The sequence below is a fragment of the Mus musculus genome, chromosome 7 (assembly GCF_000001635.26).
Source record: "Mus musculus strain C57BL/6J chromosome 7, GRCm38.p6 C57BL/6J".
NCBI lineage: Eukaryota > Metazoa > Chordata > Mammalia > Rodentia > Muridae > Mus > Mus musculus.
In genome coordinates this window covers 30493039-30513952 of record NC_000073.6, presented here as the reverse complement: position 1 = coordinate 30513952, position 20914 = coordinate 30493039, and the positions used below count along the sequence as shown (strand labels likewise).

Sequence of the window (20914 nt, the reverse complement as noted above, 5' to 3'; positions counted from 1 at the left end):
CAAGTGCTGTGATGAAGGCATGTGCCACCACCATGGAACTCCTTTCCATCTTTGTGGCTTTTATTATCATTTGCAGTGCTGGAGAGAGACTTTTTGTGCATGTTAAGCACATACTCTACCATCGAGCTGTGCCCCAGCTTCTCACGGGATGACTCTAGGCAAGTGTTCTGCCAGTGATCTATGTCCTCAGCTCTTGGGTTTTGTTGCTGTTGTTTGAGATAGAGTCTCACTATGTAGTCCAGGCTAGCCTAGAACCTGGAATCCTCTTGCCTGTGCTTCCGAGTGCCACATCTGTTTGAGACAGCATCTCTCACTGGAAACCTGTGGCTCACCAACTGGGCAAGGCTGGCCAACCAGTATCTGTGTCTCAGCCTGTATCCCCATGCTTGGAGTTTTATGTGGGTGCTGGAGAGTAAATCCAGGTCCTCAAGTTTGTGCACCAGGCATGTCACTGACCAAAACATCTCCTCAGCCTGCTCATCGGTGCTTATTAACTGAAGGAATGACCCACCCCTTCTGAGCAGTCATTTGTCGTAGGCCATCAGTGTCTGCTATTCACCTGTGTTGTTTATTACAAATCCTCTGAGAGGGAAAGAATTCTTGACTAGATCCCTGGCTAAGCACATTGAAGGATTAATTACCCTTCGGTTACCAAGTCACTACCACCCTAGGCTAGCACTTCTCCTCCCCTCCCCTCTCCCACTCCTCCTCTTCCTTCTTCTCACTCTGTAGTCCAGGCTGGCTTGGAACACATGGCCCTCCTGTCTCAGCCTCCCAAGTGCTAGGATAACAGGAGTGTGCCACCACACAGGACTAAAGATCTCTTGAGTCTCAGGCATGCCCCACCTGTCCGAGCAGACACCAGGGTCAGCCCTTTCCCCAAGGAGGCAGCTTCTGAGAAGTACAGACAGGGCCAGGACTCGGGACCTTTATTGAGCACATGGCCCCTGATGGTGCTGATGGAGACATCTTAGGCCGTCCTTCCCAGCAGTCTCCGCCACAGTTCCTGGCTGAGTAGTGCCTGCTCCCTGCGGGCACCCTGCAGCACACTCCTGTTCTCCTGGGCTCTTCGGATCAGGTAGGGAATCACCTCCTCCAGGCAGCCATAGGGAATAGACTTGTACACCATATATCCAGCCTGCCCTGTTGGGATAGCATTGGCAGAGTGTGGGGCTCAGAGAGAGGCGTTCCTGGGTATCAGCAGCAATAGCGACTTCCCTTGCTTAGTGTGCATGGCACACGAAGTGCGTTAGACACAATCCATCACTAAAACACTCCCCAGCACACACCTAAAAGTGATAATTGTCTTTTTCTCCTTCTATCCCTCCCCCTCCCATCCTTCCGTCCTTCCTTCCTTCCATCCTTCCTTTCTTCCTGCTTGTTATGAGATTGGCTTTTATTAAGTAGTCCAGGTTAGACTCCAATCTAAATCCTTCTGCCTCAGCCTCTTGAGTGCTAGGATTAAAGGTTTGCACCACCACACCTCAGTTGGGGGCTGGTGAGATGGCTCAGTGGTTAAGAGCGCCGACTGCTCTTCCAAAGGTCCTGAGTTCAAATCCCAGCAACCGCATGGTGGCTCACAACCATTCGTAACGAAATCTGATGCCATCTTCTGGAGTATCTGAAGACAGCTACAGTGTACTTACATATAATAAGTAAATAAAATTAAAAAAAAAAAAACCAAACAACCTCAGTTGATTAAGATACTACACAGAGAGCAAGAAGTTCAAGAAACCTTGGTTGTGTTGTGGGACATGCCTTTAATCCCAGCCCCCAGGAGTAACACAGAAGTGTTTCTGTGAGTTTGAGACCAACTCAGTCAATGTGGATATTCAGGCCAGGCAGGGTTACATTACAGATCCCTGTCTCAAAAATAAAACAAAAACAAAGGGCTGGAGAGGTGGCTCAGTGGTTAAGAGCACTGACTGCTCTTCCAGAGGTCCTGAGTTCATTTCCCAGCAACCATGTGGTGGTTCACAACCATCTGTAATGGGATTCAATGCACTCTTCAGCTATCTGAAGATAGCTACAGTGAACATAGAATTTAGAAAAAGCAAACAAATAACAAAAACACCTACACATGTAGATTGAGAGCAAAATGGTCTTTGAAAACACATCTCTGTGTTGTGGTGTGTGTGTGTATGTGTGTGCGTAGGTCAAAGGACAGGTTTGGGGTTTGATCCTCTCCTTTTTACCTTGTGTGAGAAGGGACTCTTTGCTCTGAATAAATCTAGACTAGTTGGGTTACAAGCTTCTGGAGGGTCTCCTGTCTCTGCCGCCCATCCCCATAGTTGTTCTAGGTTGACTGACATTTGTACTACTGTCTGGCTTTTGCATGGGTTCAGGAGATCTGAACTAAGGTCTTCAGGGCCACACAGTAGGCACTTTACCCATTGAGCCATCTTCCCAGTAATAAAGAACTTTGGCCATCCTTAATACCCCACAGATGGAGAGAAATTGGGCATGAGACACTAGGGACTGCAGTCAGACCCTAAATAACGCAGGCAGTATGGCACCATAAACAAGAACCAGCACAGATCAGGAGAGAAGACGCAGGGCACAGCCCAGCAAGGGCCTCAAATATTGGAACAGTCTGGGAGATCATTCTGGAAGGAAGTGGAGCCCGTTGCAGGTTCCATGTGAGAGTGGGAAGAGGAGGGATCTGCTGAGAGGGAATAGGGGTGAAAGGTGGCGGTGGATGGAAATGGAGGGATGGGCCATTCACATACCTAATGCCAGGGAGACATGGTCACACATGCCCAGAAGTTGTCCAAAACAGACAGGCCCATCCAGAGGAATGCCCAGCTCCCACATGCTGCAGAAAGGGTCACATTGTCACTCCAGATAGTGGCTAGATCTAGAGAGCAAGCCAGCCATTACCCACCCAAGAACTCAAGTATGGAAGAACCGTTGGGCAGATGGAGCCACAGTTCCACACCCACAGATTTCAGCCAGGGATCGGACACAAGGTGCATCAGGTGGAACGCCTGCATAGGTTTCCCCTTAGATTGTCCTTAACTGCGTAGCTGTTTATGTAGCATTTATATTCGTTATTCTAGGTATTATTAATGAGCCTGATGACTTTAAGCATACAGGAAGATGCTCGTGGGTCATAAGCAAATATTCAAACATGACATCATCTGATATGAGGGCCTTGAGCAGCTGGAGATTTTGGTTTCCATGGAGATTGGTCCTAGAACACAATTTCTACAGATTCTGAGAAATGACTCTATCCCCAGTCTCAATGGTAAATAACCACCGCAGGGCTGGAGAGATGGCTCAGTGGTTAAAAGCACTGACTGCTCTTCCAGAGGACATGGGTTTGACCCCCGGCACCCACACTGCAGCTCACAGCTGTCTCTAAGTCCGGTTCCACGGGATCTGATGCCCTCTTCTGGCCTCTGTAAGTCCCGGGCATGCACATGGTGGACACATATGCATGCAGGCAAAATACCCAAACATAACCTTTTAAAAATAAAAATTAAATAAAATCTAATAAAGAGCTCTTCCTTTGCAGAGAATCCCAGTTCAGTTCCGAGTGCCTAAGGCAGGCAGCTCACAACTGCCTGCAGCCTTGGTTCCAGAGGACCTGACACCCTCTTCTGACTGCCCCTGCATCTTGCATTCATGGGTGCACACATACACATACATATAATAAAAATCAAATCAAATCAATCGATCATTAATCAATCAATCACAACTCCCAGGAGCTCTCTTGTGAGTCTTAGCTGCATTATGGAATCCTCAGTACTCCCTGTGTCACAGTAAATACAGGACAATGCCCTGTCACACCTGAGCCTACAGGATATATGTAGGCATAGAGTCCATTTTTTTTTTTAAAGATTACTATGTAACCCATGTTGGCATCAGTGTCTTGATCCTCCTGCCTCAGCCTTAAGGACTAAGAGGTGTGTGTCACGATAGCAGGTTGGGATGAAATATCTGTAGTATCCTCCTCCCTGGGCTCCTTCTTGCTGGATTTATTCTTGTCCCCCCACTCACCACCCGTCCCTCACTGTCGTGTAGACACAGGGGCTTCCTAGAGGCTCTGGTTTCCCACCCCTCAACCTCATACCGCTTAGTTGCCTGGCGAACGGATTCTTCATTGTGGGAAGCCACCATGAGGTGACACGGGGGACCGTGGTTCGACACGCAGCGCAGCATCAGCTCTAGACAGCGGCTGTAACTGAAGGGAGATGCTCTGCTCAGCTCATCTAGGGAGTGAGGACCAAGCTCCAAGGATGGAGTGCCTACACGCCTTTGTTCCATGGGCACAGGCTCCTCAGAGCTGTCTCTCCCTCTCTTGTGACCTGAGTTCCCCTCAGGTCGTCAGGATGGGGGAGGGTGTGAGAAACAGAGTTTTCTGACACACAGTTTCACCGAGTATAGCCAAGGCCTAGAATTCATGACTCTCCTGCCTCTGCCTCCCATGGACAAGGCTGACAAGCACGTGCTCTTAAAGGCCAACAGTGACCGGTCTCTGACCTGGTGGCCGCCACAACCACGGCCAAGGTGACATTTGCCTAGGGTTAGTCACTGCAGCAGCATGGATGGATTTTTTATTTTCCTTAAGTTACATTTTATTCCTTGTGTGTGTACATGTGTGTGTACATGTGTGTGTGTGTGTGTGTGTGTGTGTGTGTGTGTGTGTGTGTGTGTACATCAGAGGACAACTTTCAGGAGTCGGTTCTCTCCTTCTACAGTGACGGTCCCAGGGATGGAACTCAGATCATCGGCCTTGGTGGCAAGCACCTTTACCTGCTGAGCCCTGTGTTAGTTGTCTTAATTTTCTTTCTCCCCCTTTAAAAAATGATTTACCTATTATTGTTATTTTTAAGTGCATTGGAGTTTTGTCTGCATATATGTCTGTGTCAGGGTGTCAGATCCCCTGGAACTGGAGTCACAGACAGTTGTAAGCTGCCATGTGGTTGCTGGGAATTGAACCTGGGTCCTCTGGAAGAGCAGCAGTGCTCTCAACGGCTGAACCATCTCTCCAGCCACTGCTTGTCTTAATTTTCAATATGACATGATGGGGAATTACGTATAAGAGAAAAATGTTGGCCCGTCTCTGATGACATTGTCACAGAAGTTTAAGGACTTCTGTTGAAGAAAAGACTCCCAACCCCTGACACACACACTGATTGTGGGTTGTGGTCCCAGGTCGAAAACAATTGAGAAAGTGAAACCCTGGTGTGGTGGACCATATATTTAGTCTCAGCACTCAGGAGGCAGAGGCAGGGGGATCTCTGTGAGTTCAACTACAGAGTGAGTTCTAGGACAGCCAGGGCTACACAGAGAAACCCTGTCTTGAAAATCACAGACAAATAAAACAAACAGAACCTAGATGGGGGCAGGGATGAGCAGAGCAGCAGCATCTGATTCTCTGGTTTTTGATGCTGATGCAGGGTGACTTGCCGCCACCTCAGGTCCATATGGTCATACCTCCCTGGTGCTGTGAACTCTGTCCCCTCACACCAGGAGTCAAAGAAACTCTTCCTTCCATCACTTGCTTTTGTGAGCGATTTTTGTCAAAGGAGTGAGAAGAGTAACGATACACCTGCAGAATGTGATTAACAACAACCTAAGCTCTCACAATTGGGGAAGGACTTCCAGGGATGGGGGGGGGGGGAGCAGCTAAGCAGGAAGCAGCCAAGCTGGGGATGGTGGGGGCAGTGAAGGAGGAAGGAAGAAGTTGCTGACCAGAGGGGAAACAACAACATCCTAAAACCTTGGAGAGAGGAAGCAACATAGAGACACAAGATGTTCGGCACCAAACCCCATGGCCGCTGAGGAGCAAGTGAAAGGTTATATTGTTACAGCCTGGTGGTGCAGGCCTGCAGAATAAGGCTGGAGGGTTGCAAGTTTCAAAGCCTAACTGTACTGTAGAGTGTGTTCAAGGTCACCCTAGGGACATAGCAAGGGTCTGTTTCAAAAACAAAAGTAGAAAGAGGGCTGGGGATAGAGTTCAGTTGCAGAACACCTCCTAGAATCCCCCAGTGAGGGACTGGGGGCGTGGCTCAGTGGTAGAGCCCCTGCCTAGAATCCCCCAGGGAGGGGCTGGGGGCGTGGCTCAGTGGTAGAGCCCCTGCCTAGAATCCCCCAGGGAAGGGCTGGGGGCATGGCTCAGTGGTAGAGCCCCTGCCTAGAATCCCCCAGGGAAGGGCTGGGGGCGTGGCTCAGTGGTAGAGCCCCTGCCTAGAATCCCCCAGGGAGGGGCTGGGGGCGTGGCTCAGTGGTAGAGCTCCTGCTCCCTCACCCCCACAGAGGCTGGCTCAGTGGTAGAGTGCTTGTCAAGTTTAGGTAATTGGCTTTCCCATAAAAGAAGAGTTACATTTTATTTTTCTTATTTGATGTGTGTATGTATGTGTGTCCATTTGTGTTCATGTGCACATGTGTGGGTTGTGGCCCAGGTTGACACTGGGCGTTGTTCTCGATGGATCTCCACTTTATTTACTTGGCTCCTGGCTCCTGTCTAGATGACAAGCACCCACCACACCTGTTCATCTTTTTATATGGGTCCTGGGGATCTGCCCTGCAGCTGCAGGGCCATGCCAGCCAGTGCTTTATCCATTGGGCTATCACCCCAAGCCCCACCTTGTTTTTTGAGACAGGGTCGGGGTTTTTTGTTTGTTTGTTTGTTTTTTGTTTTTCCCACTGGAACTTGGGCTTGCTAATTAGAGTGGGCTGCTGCCAGTGAGCTCTAGACGTTCTTCTGTCCCTGTCTTTTCAGGACTGGGATTATACTAAGAAAAGCCCCCATGTGCGGTGTGTGTGTGTGTGTGTGTGTGTGTGTGTGTGTGTGTGTGTGTGTTGTTTATGCGTGTTTGTGTCTCTGTGTATATGTGTTTGTGTGTGTGTGTGTGTGTGTTGGTACATCTGTGTGTTTCTTTATGTATATATGTGTGTGTTTGTGTGTGTGTAGGGGTGTGTGTGTGTGTGTGTGTGTGTACCTGAGTGTCTGTGAGTGCATGCTCACTGTGCACTCACATGTAGAGGGCAGAGGTCAATCTCCCTATCTCCATCTCTCTGTGCCTTACAGTTGGAGGCAGGGTTTCTCACTGAACCCAAGATCAGTGTCTCAGCTGCACTGACCCCTAGAGCCTATAGCATCTGCTTGTCCTGACATGTTATTGTCATTTCTTTTTCCTCTTACATCCTCTCGGTCCTCTCCCTACCTCCGACTAGTGGCCTCATAGTCAGGCTGGGTACAGTCTTCCTTCCCTTGGAGCTGTGTCATGGATCTCTCCTTGTCCAGATAGGCACCTCGCACCAACTTCACCCCAAATGCCAGGCCAGCCTTGTGTGCTGCCTCGGCGTCCTGCTCCAGCCGTTGGTGAGTGTCCTGCAGAGCACATGGACAGACTCAGGGGGGTCAGGTTGCTGAGTTCCCACTCTCAGCTTTTCTGAGCCTGCCACTTACCTTTAGATAGGCCTGGTAAGTGTTCCACACCCACGGACCACCTTCCTCAGGGCTGTTCCAGCGCACAGCCAGGGCAGCCACCAGCAGGGACAGTGCAGGGTTAATGAAAGTATATTCAGCATCTACCAGCAGCCGCACACACTTCGCCCGGGCGTGCTGAGGGGCAGAGAGAAAGATGTCAGGGCCAGTGGGGTCCATAAGGGGTGGGGAGCCAGGATGCCCATGTGTTACCTGTGCCACTCGGTGCAAGCGGCTGAGGGAGGCCTGCAGGTGCTGATTCTGTTCTGTGCTGAGGCAGGAGAGCTGGAGGTTCTAGGAGGTACCAGGGAACAGGAGACTGCTCAGGACTACAGACTCCTCTGGGACCGAGTCCTCTTTCCCACCAGGAAAGGGCATGCGTGAAGACTTGGTGGGAAATTAGAAAGTGACTTGCAGGACAGGATGCCACGTGCCTGCAGTCTCACAATTTGGGAGGCTGAGACAGCCTGAGCTAGTCTATCTAGGGAGAAAGAAAGAGGGCTAGTTGGATCAGTGGCTGAAGACTCCCTCTGCTAAGCCTGAAGACCTGAGTTCAAGTCTCAGGACCCATGTGGTGGAAGGAGGCAACTGGCTCCTGACAGTTGTCTGACTTCTACTCCATACTGTGCCATGCATGTACACAGGGGTACACACACACACACACACACACACACACACCAAAAGCCCAAATAAATAACATTGTAGTAGTTTTTTTGTTGTTTGTTTGTTTGTTTGAGACAGAGTTTCTCTGTGTCCTGGACTCACTTTGTAGACCAGGCTGGCCTCAAACTCACAGAGAGCTGAGATTAAAGAGCTACACCATCAGGCCCAGCACAAAAATGTAGTAGAATTTTTTAAAAACGGTAATAGAAAAAGAAAAGAATTTGTAATTCTACCTTCTGGGGATCTTACCCTTCTTGTGGCCTCTGTGGGCACTGCACACATGTGGTGCACACATTCACTAGTAAAATAATACATTAAAACAAAAACCTCTGCATCTGCACTAAGTGTAGACAGTCATATGCTGTCATCATTCCCTGAGTTGGTTAGTATTGGTAACTTGACACATCTAGAATCATCTGAAAGACCAGGGTTCCGGGCATGCCTGCCGAGGATTGTCTTCCAACCCGCAGCAGGGGGACCATGGTCCTTGGTGAGCATCTTGGATTGTATAAGTGGAGAGAAGGCGCTGGGAGCAGGAAGCTAGTGCTTGTGGCTCTCTGCTTTTTAAGCTTAGATGCCATGTGATCAGCTGCTTCAAGTTCCTTTCATGAAGCCCAAATCAGTCCTTTCTCCCTTAAGTTGCTTTGGTCAGAGCATTTTATCAGAGCACCAGGAAAAGACACTCAGACAGGTCCTTACCAGTTCTGCACAGTGACTGTTTATGTAGGGTACACTGCACTTGGCGTTTTAGTCACCCAGACAGGATTACCATGCCCAGGAAGATGTGCACAGGTTATACGCAAATACCATGGCTGGTGGACTGGAGCACGCTCAGGTTTTAGTTGCTTCACCCCGTGCCCTGTGCTTCTCAGAGACGGCTGTGTGGCTAAATGCTAAAGGTGCCGGGTGTGTGGATGATTACTGCACAGTGAGCTGTTTACTTTTTGAATGTTACCACTGCAGAGCTGGGGGTAAACCTAGGACCTTTACATACTAGACAAGCTCTCTGCCACCAAGCATCGCCCCGGCCCCTCACTGGGGGATCCTAAGCAGGTGCTCTACCACTGAGCCACGCCCCCAGCCCCACACTGGGGGATCCTAAGCAGGTGCTCTACCACTGAGCCATGCCCCCAGCCCCACACTGGGGGATCCTAAACAGATGCTCTACCACTGAGCCACACACCCAACCCCTCATTGGGAGATTCTAGGCAGGCACTCTACCACTGAGCCACACCCCCAGATCCTCACTGGGGGATTCTAGGCAGGGGCTCTACTACTGAGCCACACCCCCAGCCCCTCACTGGGGGATTCTAGGTAGGGGCTCTACCACTGAGCCACGCCCCCAGCCCCTCACTGGGGGATTCTAGGCAGGTGCTCTACCACTGAGCCCCGACCCCAGCCCCTCACTGGGGGATTCTAGGCAGGTGCTCTACCACTGAGCCACGCCCCCAGCCCCTCACTGGGGGATTCTAGGCAGGTGCTCTACCACTGAGGTACATCTGTTGCTCTTTCTATTTTAAAGACAGGATGATGTCACTATGTAGCCCAGGATGGCCTAAGACTTGAGATCTTCCTACTTCAATAACCCAAATGCTGGGCTTCAAGATGTGTACAGCTATGCCTTGCTTCTTAACATTTTGTTATGAAAAAATTCAAACACATAAGACAATAAAAAGAGGCCTGGTATACTGGCAAATGACTGTAATCCCAGCATTGGAAAGCTAATGTGGAAAGATTAGATTGTGTTTTCCAGATCAGCCTGAGCTACATAGTGACCCTGTCTCAAGAAATGTTAGCAAGGCAACCTCTCCCTGTTCCCACTGCCAAGTATACATTTATTATGCCAAAAATCTCAATGGCAGTGGGAGCTAGGGAGATGGCTTAGTGGATAACGCTCTTGCTAGGTGACTGTGAGGGTCTGAGCTCTGATTCTCAGCACTACATAAAAGCCCAGGTGAGACAGCACATGCCTCTAACCCTATCAGAGCATCCTGGATGGACACACTTGGATCCTGGGGCTCCCTGCCATCCAGTGTAGCCATTACAGTGAGCTCCAGGTCTAACGACAGACCCCCTGTTAAAAAATAAAACGAGCGGGGCGTGGTGGCACACGCCTTTAATCCCAGCACTTGGGAGGCAGAGGCAGGCAGATTTCTGAGTTCGAGGCCAGCCTGGTCTACAGAGTGAGTTCCAGGACAGCCAGGGCTACACAGAGAAACCCTGTCTTGGAAACAAACAAACAAACAAACAAAATAACCACAAAAAACTGGGACATCCAGATGTGGTGATGTACACCTTTAATCCCAGCACTCAGAAGGTAGAGGCAGGTGGATCTCTGATTCTGAGTTCCAGGCCAGCCTGATCTACAGAGTGAGTTTCAGGATAGCTAGGGCTACATAGAAAATCCTTGTCTCAAATAACCAAAAACCAAAACCAAAAAACCAGAAAGAGTTTATTAGCCAGATGTGTCAATACACACCTTTGATGCCAGCACTTAGGAAGCAGAGGCAGAGAGAGCTCTGTGAGTTTGAAGACAACCTGATCTACTCATTCAATTCCAGGACAGCTAAGGCTGTGTAGAGAGACACTGTCTCAAAACAAAGCAAAACACAAACAATAAAATGGAGAGTGATAGAGGAAAAAGCCTGTTGCCAGCCTCTGACATTCACATTTGGGCATGTGCACATGAACACACACACACATGCACACACAAACATGCATACACATGTACCCACATTTTGCACACAGAAATAGGATATTAGGATAATACAAAGGAATGAATGAATGAATGAAAGAAAGAAAGAAAGAAAGAAAGAATGAATGAATGAATGAAGGGTCAGGCATGATGGCAAACATTAGTAATCCCAAGATTAAGGAGGCTGAGAAGGAAAATTGTAAGTTTCAGACCAGTCTGGGCCATATGCTAAGATCCTGTTTCAAAACACACACACACACACACACACACACCCACGCACGCACGCACGCACGCATGCACACATACACGCACGCACAGACACATGCACACACACACAAAGAAAAAGAATATCCCGTTGGTCACATAAGAGTTTACATGCAGGAAGCACACACCTGTGTAGCTGTTAATTGATAAAAGAAAACTTATTACTTTGTTTTTGTAAAAAACCAGAGTGTAGTAAGAATTCTGTGATTTTGGTTTCTTTGAAAAATATAGAAATATTATAATATTTTTACATTTTAATCCCAGGTGTGGGACATGGGGCTGACTGTCCGCAGCAGCTGACTATGATTTGTCTCATGCTCTAGCAGAGACATGGTCTTGCCAGCTGCAGATAGTTTCTGTGATTGTGTGAGGCTTTGTGAGACCCCGACTTAGAGCGTTTCTCTCTAGAAGGTAAAGTTCCTGGACGTTCCCCAAGCTTGTTTCCCCTGACTAAAAATACAGCCAGAACTAAGCTCTTTGTTCTCTATAGCCAGCAAAAAGCCTTTTTGTTTCTGTGCCTTACAGCCAGAGATGCGATAATTGTAGGAAGACCTACAAGGACATGGAGATAGACGCCAGAGAGGAGGCTACAGCTCACTCCCCCCCTCACCAGAAAGGAGCTGTAGCCAACTCTCCTCCCAACTCCTCCCAACTCCTCCCAACTCCTCCCTCCTCCTCCCAACTTCTCCCAACTCTCCTTCCAACTCCTCCCAATTCCTCAGCTAGCTGTTAAAAGCCCCCTACTGTCACCGCTCAGGGTCGAACTCCCCTGCCCTGCATGGCAGAGGGACTTGGTCTCAGCTAGCTGATAATAAAACCTCTTGCAGTTTGCATCAGGTGTGGTTTTCTCTCGGGTCACTGGGGTGCTGGCCAGCTCATCCCGGGGCTTGAGAGGAGGCCCAGCTTCGGGGGTCTCACATGTGGGGGCTCGTCCACCGGGATTTGTGGCCTACCCCAGTTCTCAGAGACCCCGCTTAGAGGTAGGATCCTATCTTTGTCTATATCTTTGTCTCTTTGTCTCTATCTTTGTCTGCAGGCTGTGTTTGAATTCGGTATTCTCGATTTGCAGTCGTTCGTGCTCGTGAGAGCAATGAACTCCCTGTCTAGGATGGAGGGGTGGGTTCCTGACAGACGTGTAAGGAGTAACTGGCTGCCACCCTGGGAGATGTCCTAGGAGGTCTGAGGGAGCTCCAGGGACGCCTGGAGATTTCCCATCAGGGTGCCAAGTGAGAGTGTACTCACTCAGCCGTCTGTTTCTGCTACTGGGTGCCAAGTGAGAGAGAGTGTGCTCACTCAGCTGTCTGATTGGGTCCTGGTCTCGGTTATTGTAATCTTTTTGTGTGTATATATTGTTTGTTTCCCTGTATGTGACTCTGACGATGGGACAGACTATTAGCACTCCCCTTGGACTGACTCTCGAGCATTGGACTGAAATTAAGACTAGAGCTCACAATCTGTGGATGTCAGAAAGAGATTTTGGAGAACTTTCTGCTCTCCAGAATGGCCAGCTTTTGATGTTGGCTGGCCACCAGAGGGCACTCTTGATTTGATTGTGATTTCTGCCGTTAAAGATAATGTTATGCAGAAGAGACTGGGGTCTCAACCAGATCAAGTGACCTATATTCTCATCTGGGGAAATTTAGCACAGGAGCCCCCATCCTGGTTGAAGCCTTGGGTTCAAAAGAACAAGCCGGGCTCCCGAGTCCTGGCTCTCCACCACCCAGAGAAAAAAACTAAAATAAAAATGGTGGGGGCTGAACTGCAGCCCTTGGCTCCTCCCAGGATCTATCCAGAGATAGAAGAACCTCCAGAATGGCGTAACACCCCACCCCCATATCCCCAACCGGTCCCCTCCCAGACCTCTCAACGGGGTGCCGCTGGAGACTCGGGGGAGGGACCAGCTGCTGGAACCCAAGGCCAGTGAGTTCGGAGCCCAGAGGGACCAGACTCAACCACCACGCTGCCTTTACATACTTATGGCCCTCCTCCAGCGGACCCTGGACAACTGCAGCCCCTTCAGTACTGGCCTTTTTCCTCCTCTGATCTCTATAATTGGAAGGCAAACCATGCCCCCTTCTCTGAAAACCCCTCTAGCCTTACTAATCTAATAAAATCTCTCATGTTCTTTCATCAGCCCACTTGGGATGACTGTCAACAGCTTTTACAGGTTCTTTTCACCACAGAGGAGAAGGAAAAGATTCTGCTGAGGCAAGAAAGAACATGCTGGGGGCCAATGGATGGCTGGCCGACACAACTTCCAAATGAAATAGATGCAGGCTTCCCTCTGACACATCCTGACTGGGGTGAAGGTAGGGAACAGTTGACAGTTTTCCGCCAGGCTCTGGTAGCAGGACTGAGAGGAGCTGGCAAGCGCCCCACCAATTTGGCCAAGGTAAGAGAGATCCTACAAGAGGAAAAGGAGCCCCCAGCAGTGTTTTTGGAGCACCTCTTAGAAGCATACAGGTGTTACACTCCCTTTGACCCTATGTCAGAGGGCCAGCAGGCGGCAGTGGCCATGGCTTTCATCGGGCAGTCTGCTTCTGACATTAGGAGAAGGTTACAGCGTCTAGAGAGTCTGCAAACATTATCTTTGCAAGATCCGGTTAAGGAGGCAGAGAAAGTGTATCATAAGAGAGAGACTGAAAAAGAAAAAAGAGAGAGGATGAGGAAAGAGAAAGTAGACGAGATAGAAGGCTGGAAAAAAATTTAGCTAGGGTTTTGGCTGCATTCGCAGGTGATAAGAAAGTTTATAAAAAAGGTAAAAGAAGTAGGCAGACAGGGTACCTGGGCAACGCAGGGCCAAAAGGACCTCAGAACTCCAGAGGGCCTTCACAACCACCTCTAGATAAGGACCAATGTGCATACTGTAAAGAAAAGGGACACTGGGCAAGAGACTGCCCCAAGAAAGAGACAGATACCAGACTGCCCAAGGTCCTTACCCTAAAAAATAATGACTAGGGGAGACGGGGCTCGGACCCCGTCCCCGAGCCTAGGGAAACCCTACCTGTAGAGAGGACCCCCACGGATTTCCTTATTGATACTGGAGCAGAGTTTTCAGTCCTGAAAGAGCCACTGGGGAAACTGAGGAATAAGAAAACCGTAGTAATCAGGGCTACTGGTCAGAAACCATACTCTTGGACCACTGATAGGAAAGTTGATCTAGGAAGAAGCCAAGTAACTCATTCCTTCCTCATCATTCCTGAATGCCCCACCCCACTGTTGGGGAGAGACTTACTATCAAAAGTAAAAGCCCAAATAAGCTTCTCTTCGGAAGGAACTTCAGTTTCTTGGCAAGCCCCTATCTCTATAATTTTAGCCTTAAAATTAAAAGAATATAGATTACATGAGCCTCAAGCCCCATCGAAAAAAGTACTAGAAGGGACCTGGTTAGAGAGATATCCTCAAGCCTGGGCAGAGACTGGAGGTATGGGAGAGGCAAAGAGGGTGTTCCCCCCCATCGTTGTGACTCTAAAAACTGGTGTGACTCCTATTGGGGTACAACACCCCATGAGCAAAGAGGCCCGAGAGGGCATCAGACCTCACATTCAAAGGCTCATAGAACTAGGTGTTTTGGCCCCTTGTCAGTCTTCCTGGAATACTCCATTGCTACCAGTTAAAAAGCCAGACACTAATGATTATCAGCCAGTACAAGACTTAAGAGAAGTAAACAAAAGAGTACGAGATATTCATCCTACTGTCCCTAACCCCTACAATCTACTCAGTTCTCTCCACCCTGACAGACAATGGTATACGGTCCTGGACCCGAAGGACGCATTCTTCTGCCTAAAACTACATCCCATGAGTCAGGTAATCTTTGCTTTCGAGTGGAGAGACCCAGATTCGGGACAGGCTGGACAACTAACTTGGACACGTTTGCCTCAAGGATTCAAGAACTCTCCTACTCTCTTTTATGAGGCCCTCCACTGGGACTTGGTGCTGTTCAGGTCAGAAAACCCCCAAATTTCTCTCCTTCAGTATGCTGATGACCTGCTACTTGCTGCCACCACCAAGCAAGAGTGCAGACTGGGAACTGAGAAATTACTGGCGGAATTGAGCAAGTTGGGATACAAGGCATCTGCTAAGAAAGCCTAGATTTGCCAGACAGAAGTAACCTATTTGGGTTACACTCTCAGGGGAGGGAAACGATGGCTGACAGAAGCTCAGAAAAAGACTGTGACTCAAATCCCCATTCCAACAACCTCGAAGCAGGTGAGGGAATTTCTGGGCATAGCTGGGTTTTGTAGGCTCTGGATCCCAAGCTTTGCCACTCTGGCAGCCCCACTCTACCCCCTTACTAAAGAGACTGGGACTTTCTCATGGACCCCCCATACACCAGGAGGCTTTTAAAGAGATTAAAAAGGCCTTGCTTAGTGCACTACCCCTAGCCCTGCCGGACCTGACTAGGCCTGTCACTCTCTATGTAGACGAAAGAGCAGGAATAGCGAGAGGGGTCCTGACCCAAGCTCTGGGGCCATGAAAACGACTTGTGGCCTACTTGTCAAAAAAAAAAAAAAAAAAATTAGACCCAGTGGCTAGTGGATGGCCATCTTGCTTAAAAGCTATCACTGCTGTGGCACTACTTCTCAAAGATGCTGACAAACTGACTCTCGGTCAACAAACTATAGTAGTAGCCCCCATGCCTTAGAAAGCATCGTTAGACAACCGCCTGATCGCTGGATGACTAATGCTCGCATGACCCATTATCAGAGCCTCTTACTGACTGAGAGAGTGAAGTTTGCACCCCCTGCTATCCTGAATCCTGCCACCTGCTGCCGGAAACCGATGACTCCCTACCAGTGCACCGATGTATGGACATCCTGGCAGAAGAAACCAGAACTAAGAAAGACCTCACTGACCAGCCATGGCCAGACTGCCCCAACTGGTACATGGATGGTAGCAGCTTTTTAGTTGAAGGTAAGCGAAAAGTGGGGGCAGCAGTGGTCAACGGAAAACAAACCATCTGGGCCAGCAGCTTGCCTGAAGGGACGACAGCCCAGAGAGCAGAGCTAATCGCACTCACCCAAGCCTTGCGGCTGGCCAAAGAGAAGAACATCAATATCTACACAGACAGCAGGTATGCTTTCGCCACCGCTCACATACGTGGGACAATCTATAGGCAAAGGGGGCTACTCACATCTGCTGGGAAAGATGTTAAAAGTAAAGAAGAAATCTTGAGCCTATTAGAAGCCATACACTTGCCAAAAAGAAAAAAACTGGCCATCATACATTGCCCTGGTCACCAGAAAGGCCAATATGCCATAGCAAAGGGAAATCAGATGGCTGACCTGGCTGCCAAACAGGTGGCCCTAAGAGAAAAATAAAGAACTTAAAGACCATTATAAACTCAAAGAAGCAGGCTTTGACTACACTTCAGAAGACCAGGAACTAACAGGCAAAATACCTGAGATATGTGGGTATACTCCCCAGGGAGTGGCTAAGACCCAAGATGGTTGCTCGGCCCTGCCCACCAAAGAAGGGCAACAATATGTAGCCAATCTACACTGGCTCATGCACTTGGGAACTAAGAAGCTCAAAGAAATTGTTAAGAACTCAAACTACTATGTTATAAAACTGTCTGACGTTGCCCAAGAGATTGTTAATAAATGCCAAGCCTGTGCCCTCACCAATGCCGGGCACCACAAGAACGCCCCTGGAAGGTGGCTAAGAGGTGGCCGACCAGGGGCATACTGAAAAGTACATTTTACTAAAGTTAAGCCAGCCAAGTACGGTAATAAATATCTATTAGGTTTAATAGACACTTTTTCAGGGTGGGTCAAAGCCTTCTCCACTAAGAAGGAGAACACCAATGTCATGGCAAAGAAGATATTAGAGGAAAATTTCCCAAGATTTGGCATCCCTAAAGTACTTTCGTCAGACAATGGCCCCTCCTTCATTGCCCAGGTAAGCCAAGGGTTAGCCAGACAATTGGGGATAGATTAGAAGTTACATTGTGCTTATAAACCCCAGAGTTCAGGACAGGTAGAGCGGGTAAATAGACCATTAAAGAAATCTTAACTTAATTGGCTTTAGAGACCGGCAGAAAGGATTGGACAGCTCTCCTTCCATAGCCTTGTTTCGAGTACAGAACACCCCAGGAAAATTTAAACTTAGACCCTTTGAACTCCTCCATCGGGACTGGCCCCCTTAACAGAAGCAGGAGAATGTTCGACCTTGATGTTCCTTTTTTCCCAACCCCTGCTAGCTCGCTTGAAGGCCCTAGAACTGGTCAGAAAAGACGCCTGGGAATTGCGTATGAACCAGGAACCACTGCAGTGCCACATAAATTTCAAATAGGAGATCCTGTCCTGGTCTGGTGCCACCATTCCAGCAACCTTGAACCCAGATGGAAGGGACCCTACGTGGTGCTTCTGACAAGCCCCGCTGCTCCTCCAGCATGTACCCAGCTCCCCCTCCCAGCCCTGCTGCAGCCCACTGGCCTGGCCTTGCTCACACTTGCTCACACTCACCAGACACAGCACAGGAACCTCCTCCCTCCCTCCTACCACTGAGGAGAGACTCTCTAGTCTCATTCGAGGGGCTTCTGAGGCTCTCAATGTTACAAATCCTAAAGCTGCGACCTCACGTTGGCTTTGTTTGACAGCTGGACCAGAGGTTTAATTTTCCTAGATCTAAGGTTAGAACTATGTACTAGAAGGAGTGGGGAATGTGAGACCCTGACTTAGAGTGTTTCTCCCTGGAAGGTAAAGCCCCTGGATGTTCCCCAAGCTTGTTTTCCTTGATCTCTAAAAATACAGCCAGAAAGAAGCTTTGTTCTCTATAGCCAGCAAAAAGCCTTTTTGTTTCTGTGCCTTACAGCCAGAGATGCGATAACTGTAGGAAGACCTACAAGGACATGGAGATAGACGCCAGAGAGGAGGCTACAGCTCACTCCCCCCCTCACCAGAAAGGAGCTGTAGCCAACTCTCCTCCCAACTCCTCCCAACTCCTCCCTCCTCCCAACTCCTCCCAACTCTCCTCCCAACTCCTCCCAACTCCTCCCAACTCTCCTCCCAACTCCTCCCAACTTCTCCCAACTCCTCCCTCCTCCCAACTTCTCCCAACTCCTCCCTCCTCCTCCCAACTCCTTCCAACTTCTCCCAACTCCTCCCAACTCCTCCCAACTCTCCTTCCAACTCCTCCCAACTCCTCCCAACTCTCCTCCCAACTCCTCCCAACTCTCCTCCCAACTCCTCCCAACTTCTCCCAACTCTCCTTCCAACTCCTCCCAACTCCTCCCAACTCTCCTTCCAACTCCTCCCAATTCTTCAGCTAGCTGTTAAAAGCCCCCTACTGTCACCGCTCGGGGTCGAACTCCCCTGCCCTGTATGACAGAGGGACTTGGTCCTCAGCTAGCTGATAATAAAACCTCTTGCGGTTTGCATCAGGTGTGGTTTTCTCTCGGGTCACTGGGTGCTGGCCAGCTCATCCCGGGACTTGAGAGGAGGCCCAGCTTCGGGGGTCTGACAGTTTGGAATTCTGGAACTTTTCAGTGGGTATATAAATGCCAGGGCTCCAAGAGGCAGGGTTAGTGGTTGTTGGTCCCTTGGGGGAGGATTGGTTGTAGTTTGTTAGTCAAGCTCAAAGAAGAAACAGAAGGAAAGAAATTAAGTTCAGGACTCTCTCCCCCCTCTATCCTTCTTGCCCTATCCCTAGTGTTAGGGCATGAAACCAGAGCAGGAGGCCGGGGGAGAAGGATACATGTAGGAAAAAGAAGAACCCACAAAAATAGCAAAGACCAGCTATACCAGAAACAATAGTACATGCCTATATCTCTAGTGGGGTGGAGGCAGGAAGATCAAGAGTTCAAAGGCATTCTTGGCTATACAGAGAGTTCAAGACCAGCCTGGGATGCATGTCTTAAAAACAAACCCACCAACATGTGTGAGTGTGTGTGTGTGTGTGTGTGTGTGTGTGTGTGTGTTATGTTATAGATGTTCTGCCTGCATGCTTGTATGCACACTACAGGTGTGCCTGGCACCTATGGAGGTCAGGAGAGACGGCTGCATTTTCTGGAACTGGAGTTGTAGATTGCTATGAATCACCATGCGGGTGCTGAAAACCAAACCTTGGTCCTCTGCAAGAGGGCTCTTGACTGCTGAGCCATCTCTCCAGCCAGTGCTTTTGAGGCAAGTCTCACTCTACAGCCCAGGCTTCAGCTTCCCACGTGCTGAGATTACAGGCATGCACGACCATGCTCAGCAACTGACCAACAGGTCTTATTCGTGTCCTGCCCTCTGTGGAGAAAGCGCTGTTGGTCTGATCCCTTCTCTGGATAGCTCTTCACCCCCACACTTCCCTTAGAACTCCAAGAGTCCCATGTTTATCCAGGCCAACCATATCCTCAGTGAGGAGCACCTGCATTCCTTACCCGACCCGAGTCCATGGCTTCTGCCAGCCTCTCAGGGCTCAGCTCCGAGGAGCCTCTGGGTCTTTGGATCCAAGCCGACAGCTCTTTCTGAAATGGGTTGGTGGCTGGCATGGTGAGGGTGTCCTGGTGGGCAGCCACCCCCACATCGCCACCCCCATCTCACTTGTCACTTACACAAAGCCGAGTGCTGGCTAGCGCGGTCACCTTCAGCTGCATGAGGCTGTTCCTGGCTGGGCCGTGGGCGTCCACGAGGGCTCGGGATAAGTCCACACAGCGCAGCATGGCGCTAAGGTTCTCCTCATACCAGACCTCACTGCCCGGCCAGTGGAGGTCAGCTTCCAGAGCCCCCTTCCTGCCCACTCCATCCTCCCTTCTACCCTTCCTCTCTCTACTCACCTGGTCTTGGCAGTGGAGTCTGGTTCCTCCTCGGTGGGTACTGCCAACAGGGGCTGGAGTCCCAGGGCCTGCAGCTGCCCGACACAGTTCCTCACTTCCTCTGCTGTCTCCCCGGCCACAAACTGCCCGTAGATGGATGCTCGAAGAAGTGCGCCTGAGAGCCGGGATCCCAGGAGTCGCTGAGACCAGGCCTGAAACTGGGTGACAGGGAACACATGCTCAGAGCCAGGTCTGGGAGACTTCCAGGCCAGACCTTGTGCCTACTGCTCACCGCTAGTCCATGAGTGACCAAAGGGGGCCAGGCGCATAGGCGAAGCACTAGCAAAGCCCGTGCCAGTTCTGCGGTTCCCTTGACATGGAAGGCCCCACCATCAAAGCGCAGGGGCTGCCAGCCACCTGTAGAGGGCTTGGAGGGGCCATACAGCGGCAGACGCGTCCAGATCATTGCAAGTGCCTGGTTACCACCACACTAGGGGAAGGGGCCAGGCAGATAGCAGCTGTACCAAATGCCCCTTGCCCAGCTGGGGGGCAGTTACTGATTAACTGGGCAAATCTTTAGGATAGCAGTCTCTTGGGGTGGTGGTGGAGGGTTAATAATTAATGGTTAGGGACAGAGGTCAGAATAACAGGACATGTACGCCCCCAGTGACAGCCCCCAATAACCTTTCAGCCTGACAGTACGACAGATCTCAGCTGTCCAGCTTGCATTGCTGAATAAGCAGTTGGGCCCGAGAGCAGGGAACTCCAGGTTCAAGGCAGCCGGGATTTGCAATCTTAGCTAAGTAACATCCTCTCTCTTGTTGCGATGATTTTTATCCTTCAGGGAGGAGCACTGCACAGTTCTTGTGTACACTTAAACTGCACACAGACCACAGCCCTGCTGTCCATCCTAAACATGTAGTTTGCAGAACTTGAACATGGGCATCAGGAAAAAAACAACCCAAATGTCCACCAAACGGGACTGGGTGAGGCATTGAGGTGGGTGCAGAGGGACCCAGGCAATGGGTACTCTTCAGCAATGAAAAAGTGAGCTGTCATGTGACACCAAGTCTTTTATTTATTTTTTTAAACAAATAAAAGATTGTTTGTT

General features: G+C 49.8%; 1 protein-coding gene across 6 annotated transcripts; it reads right to left on the bottom strand.

Annotated features, from left to right (window-relative positions):
- Positions 1-550: 550 nt before the first annotated feature.
- Positions 551-20367, bottom strand: Prodh2 (proline dehydrogenase (oxidase) 2). 6 transcript variants are annotated; one of them, NM_019546.5, is made up of 10 exons: positions 20096-20295; positions 19825-20021; positions 19603-19741; positions 19429-19515; positions 7652-7732; positions 7421-7576; positions 7176-7342; positions 4076-4186; positions 2730-2815; positions 551-1143 (listed from the first exon to the last, which is right to left on the bottom strand). In NM_019546.5, the coding sequence occupies exons 1-10, from the start codon at positions 20267-20269 to the stop codon at positions 971-973; spliced, it is 1371 nt and encodes a 456-aa protein (NP_062419.2). In that variant the 5' UTR covers positions 20270-20295; the 3' UTR covers positions 551-970. The 6 variants fall into 6 exon arrangements, with proteins under 6 accessions (NP_062419.2, XP_006540286.1, XP_006540284.1 ...); XM_006540223.1 differs by having other exon boundaries at positions 903-1143; positions 20221-20347; XM_006540221.2 differs by having other exon boundaries at positions 903-1143; positions 19603-20021; positions 20221-20367.
- Between the last annotated feature and the right edge of the window lie 547 nt (positions 20368-20914).

Coding starts and splice junctions, on each gene's coding strand:
- Prodh2 (NM_019546.5), bottom strand. CDS start 20,269: ATGATCTGGACGCGTCTGCCGCTGTATGGCCCCTCCAAGCCCTCTACA. Junction 20,022..20,095: donor TGGTCACTCATGGACTAGCG/GTGAGCAGTAGG, acceptor CCTGTCACCCAG/TTTCAGGCCTGGTCTCAGCG. Junction 4,187..7,175: donor TATGAGGCCACTAGTCGGAG/GTAGGGAGAGGA, acceptor ATCTCCCTTCAG/TTACAGCCGCTGTCTAGAGC.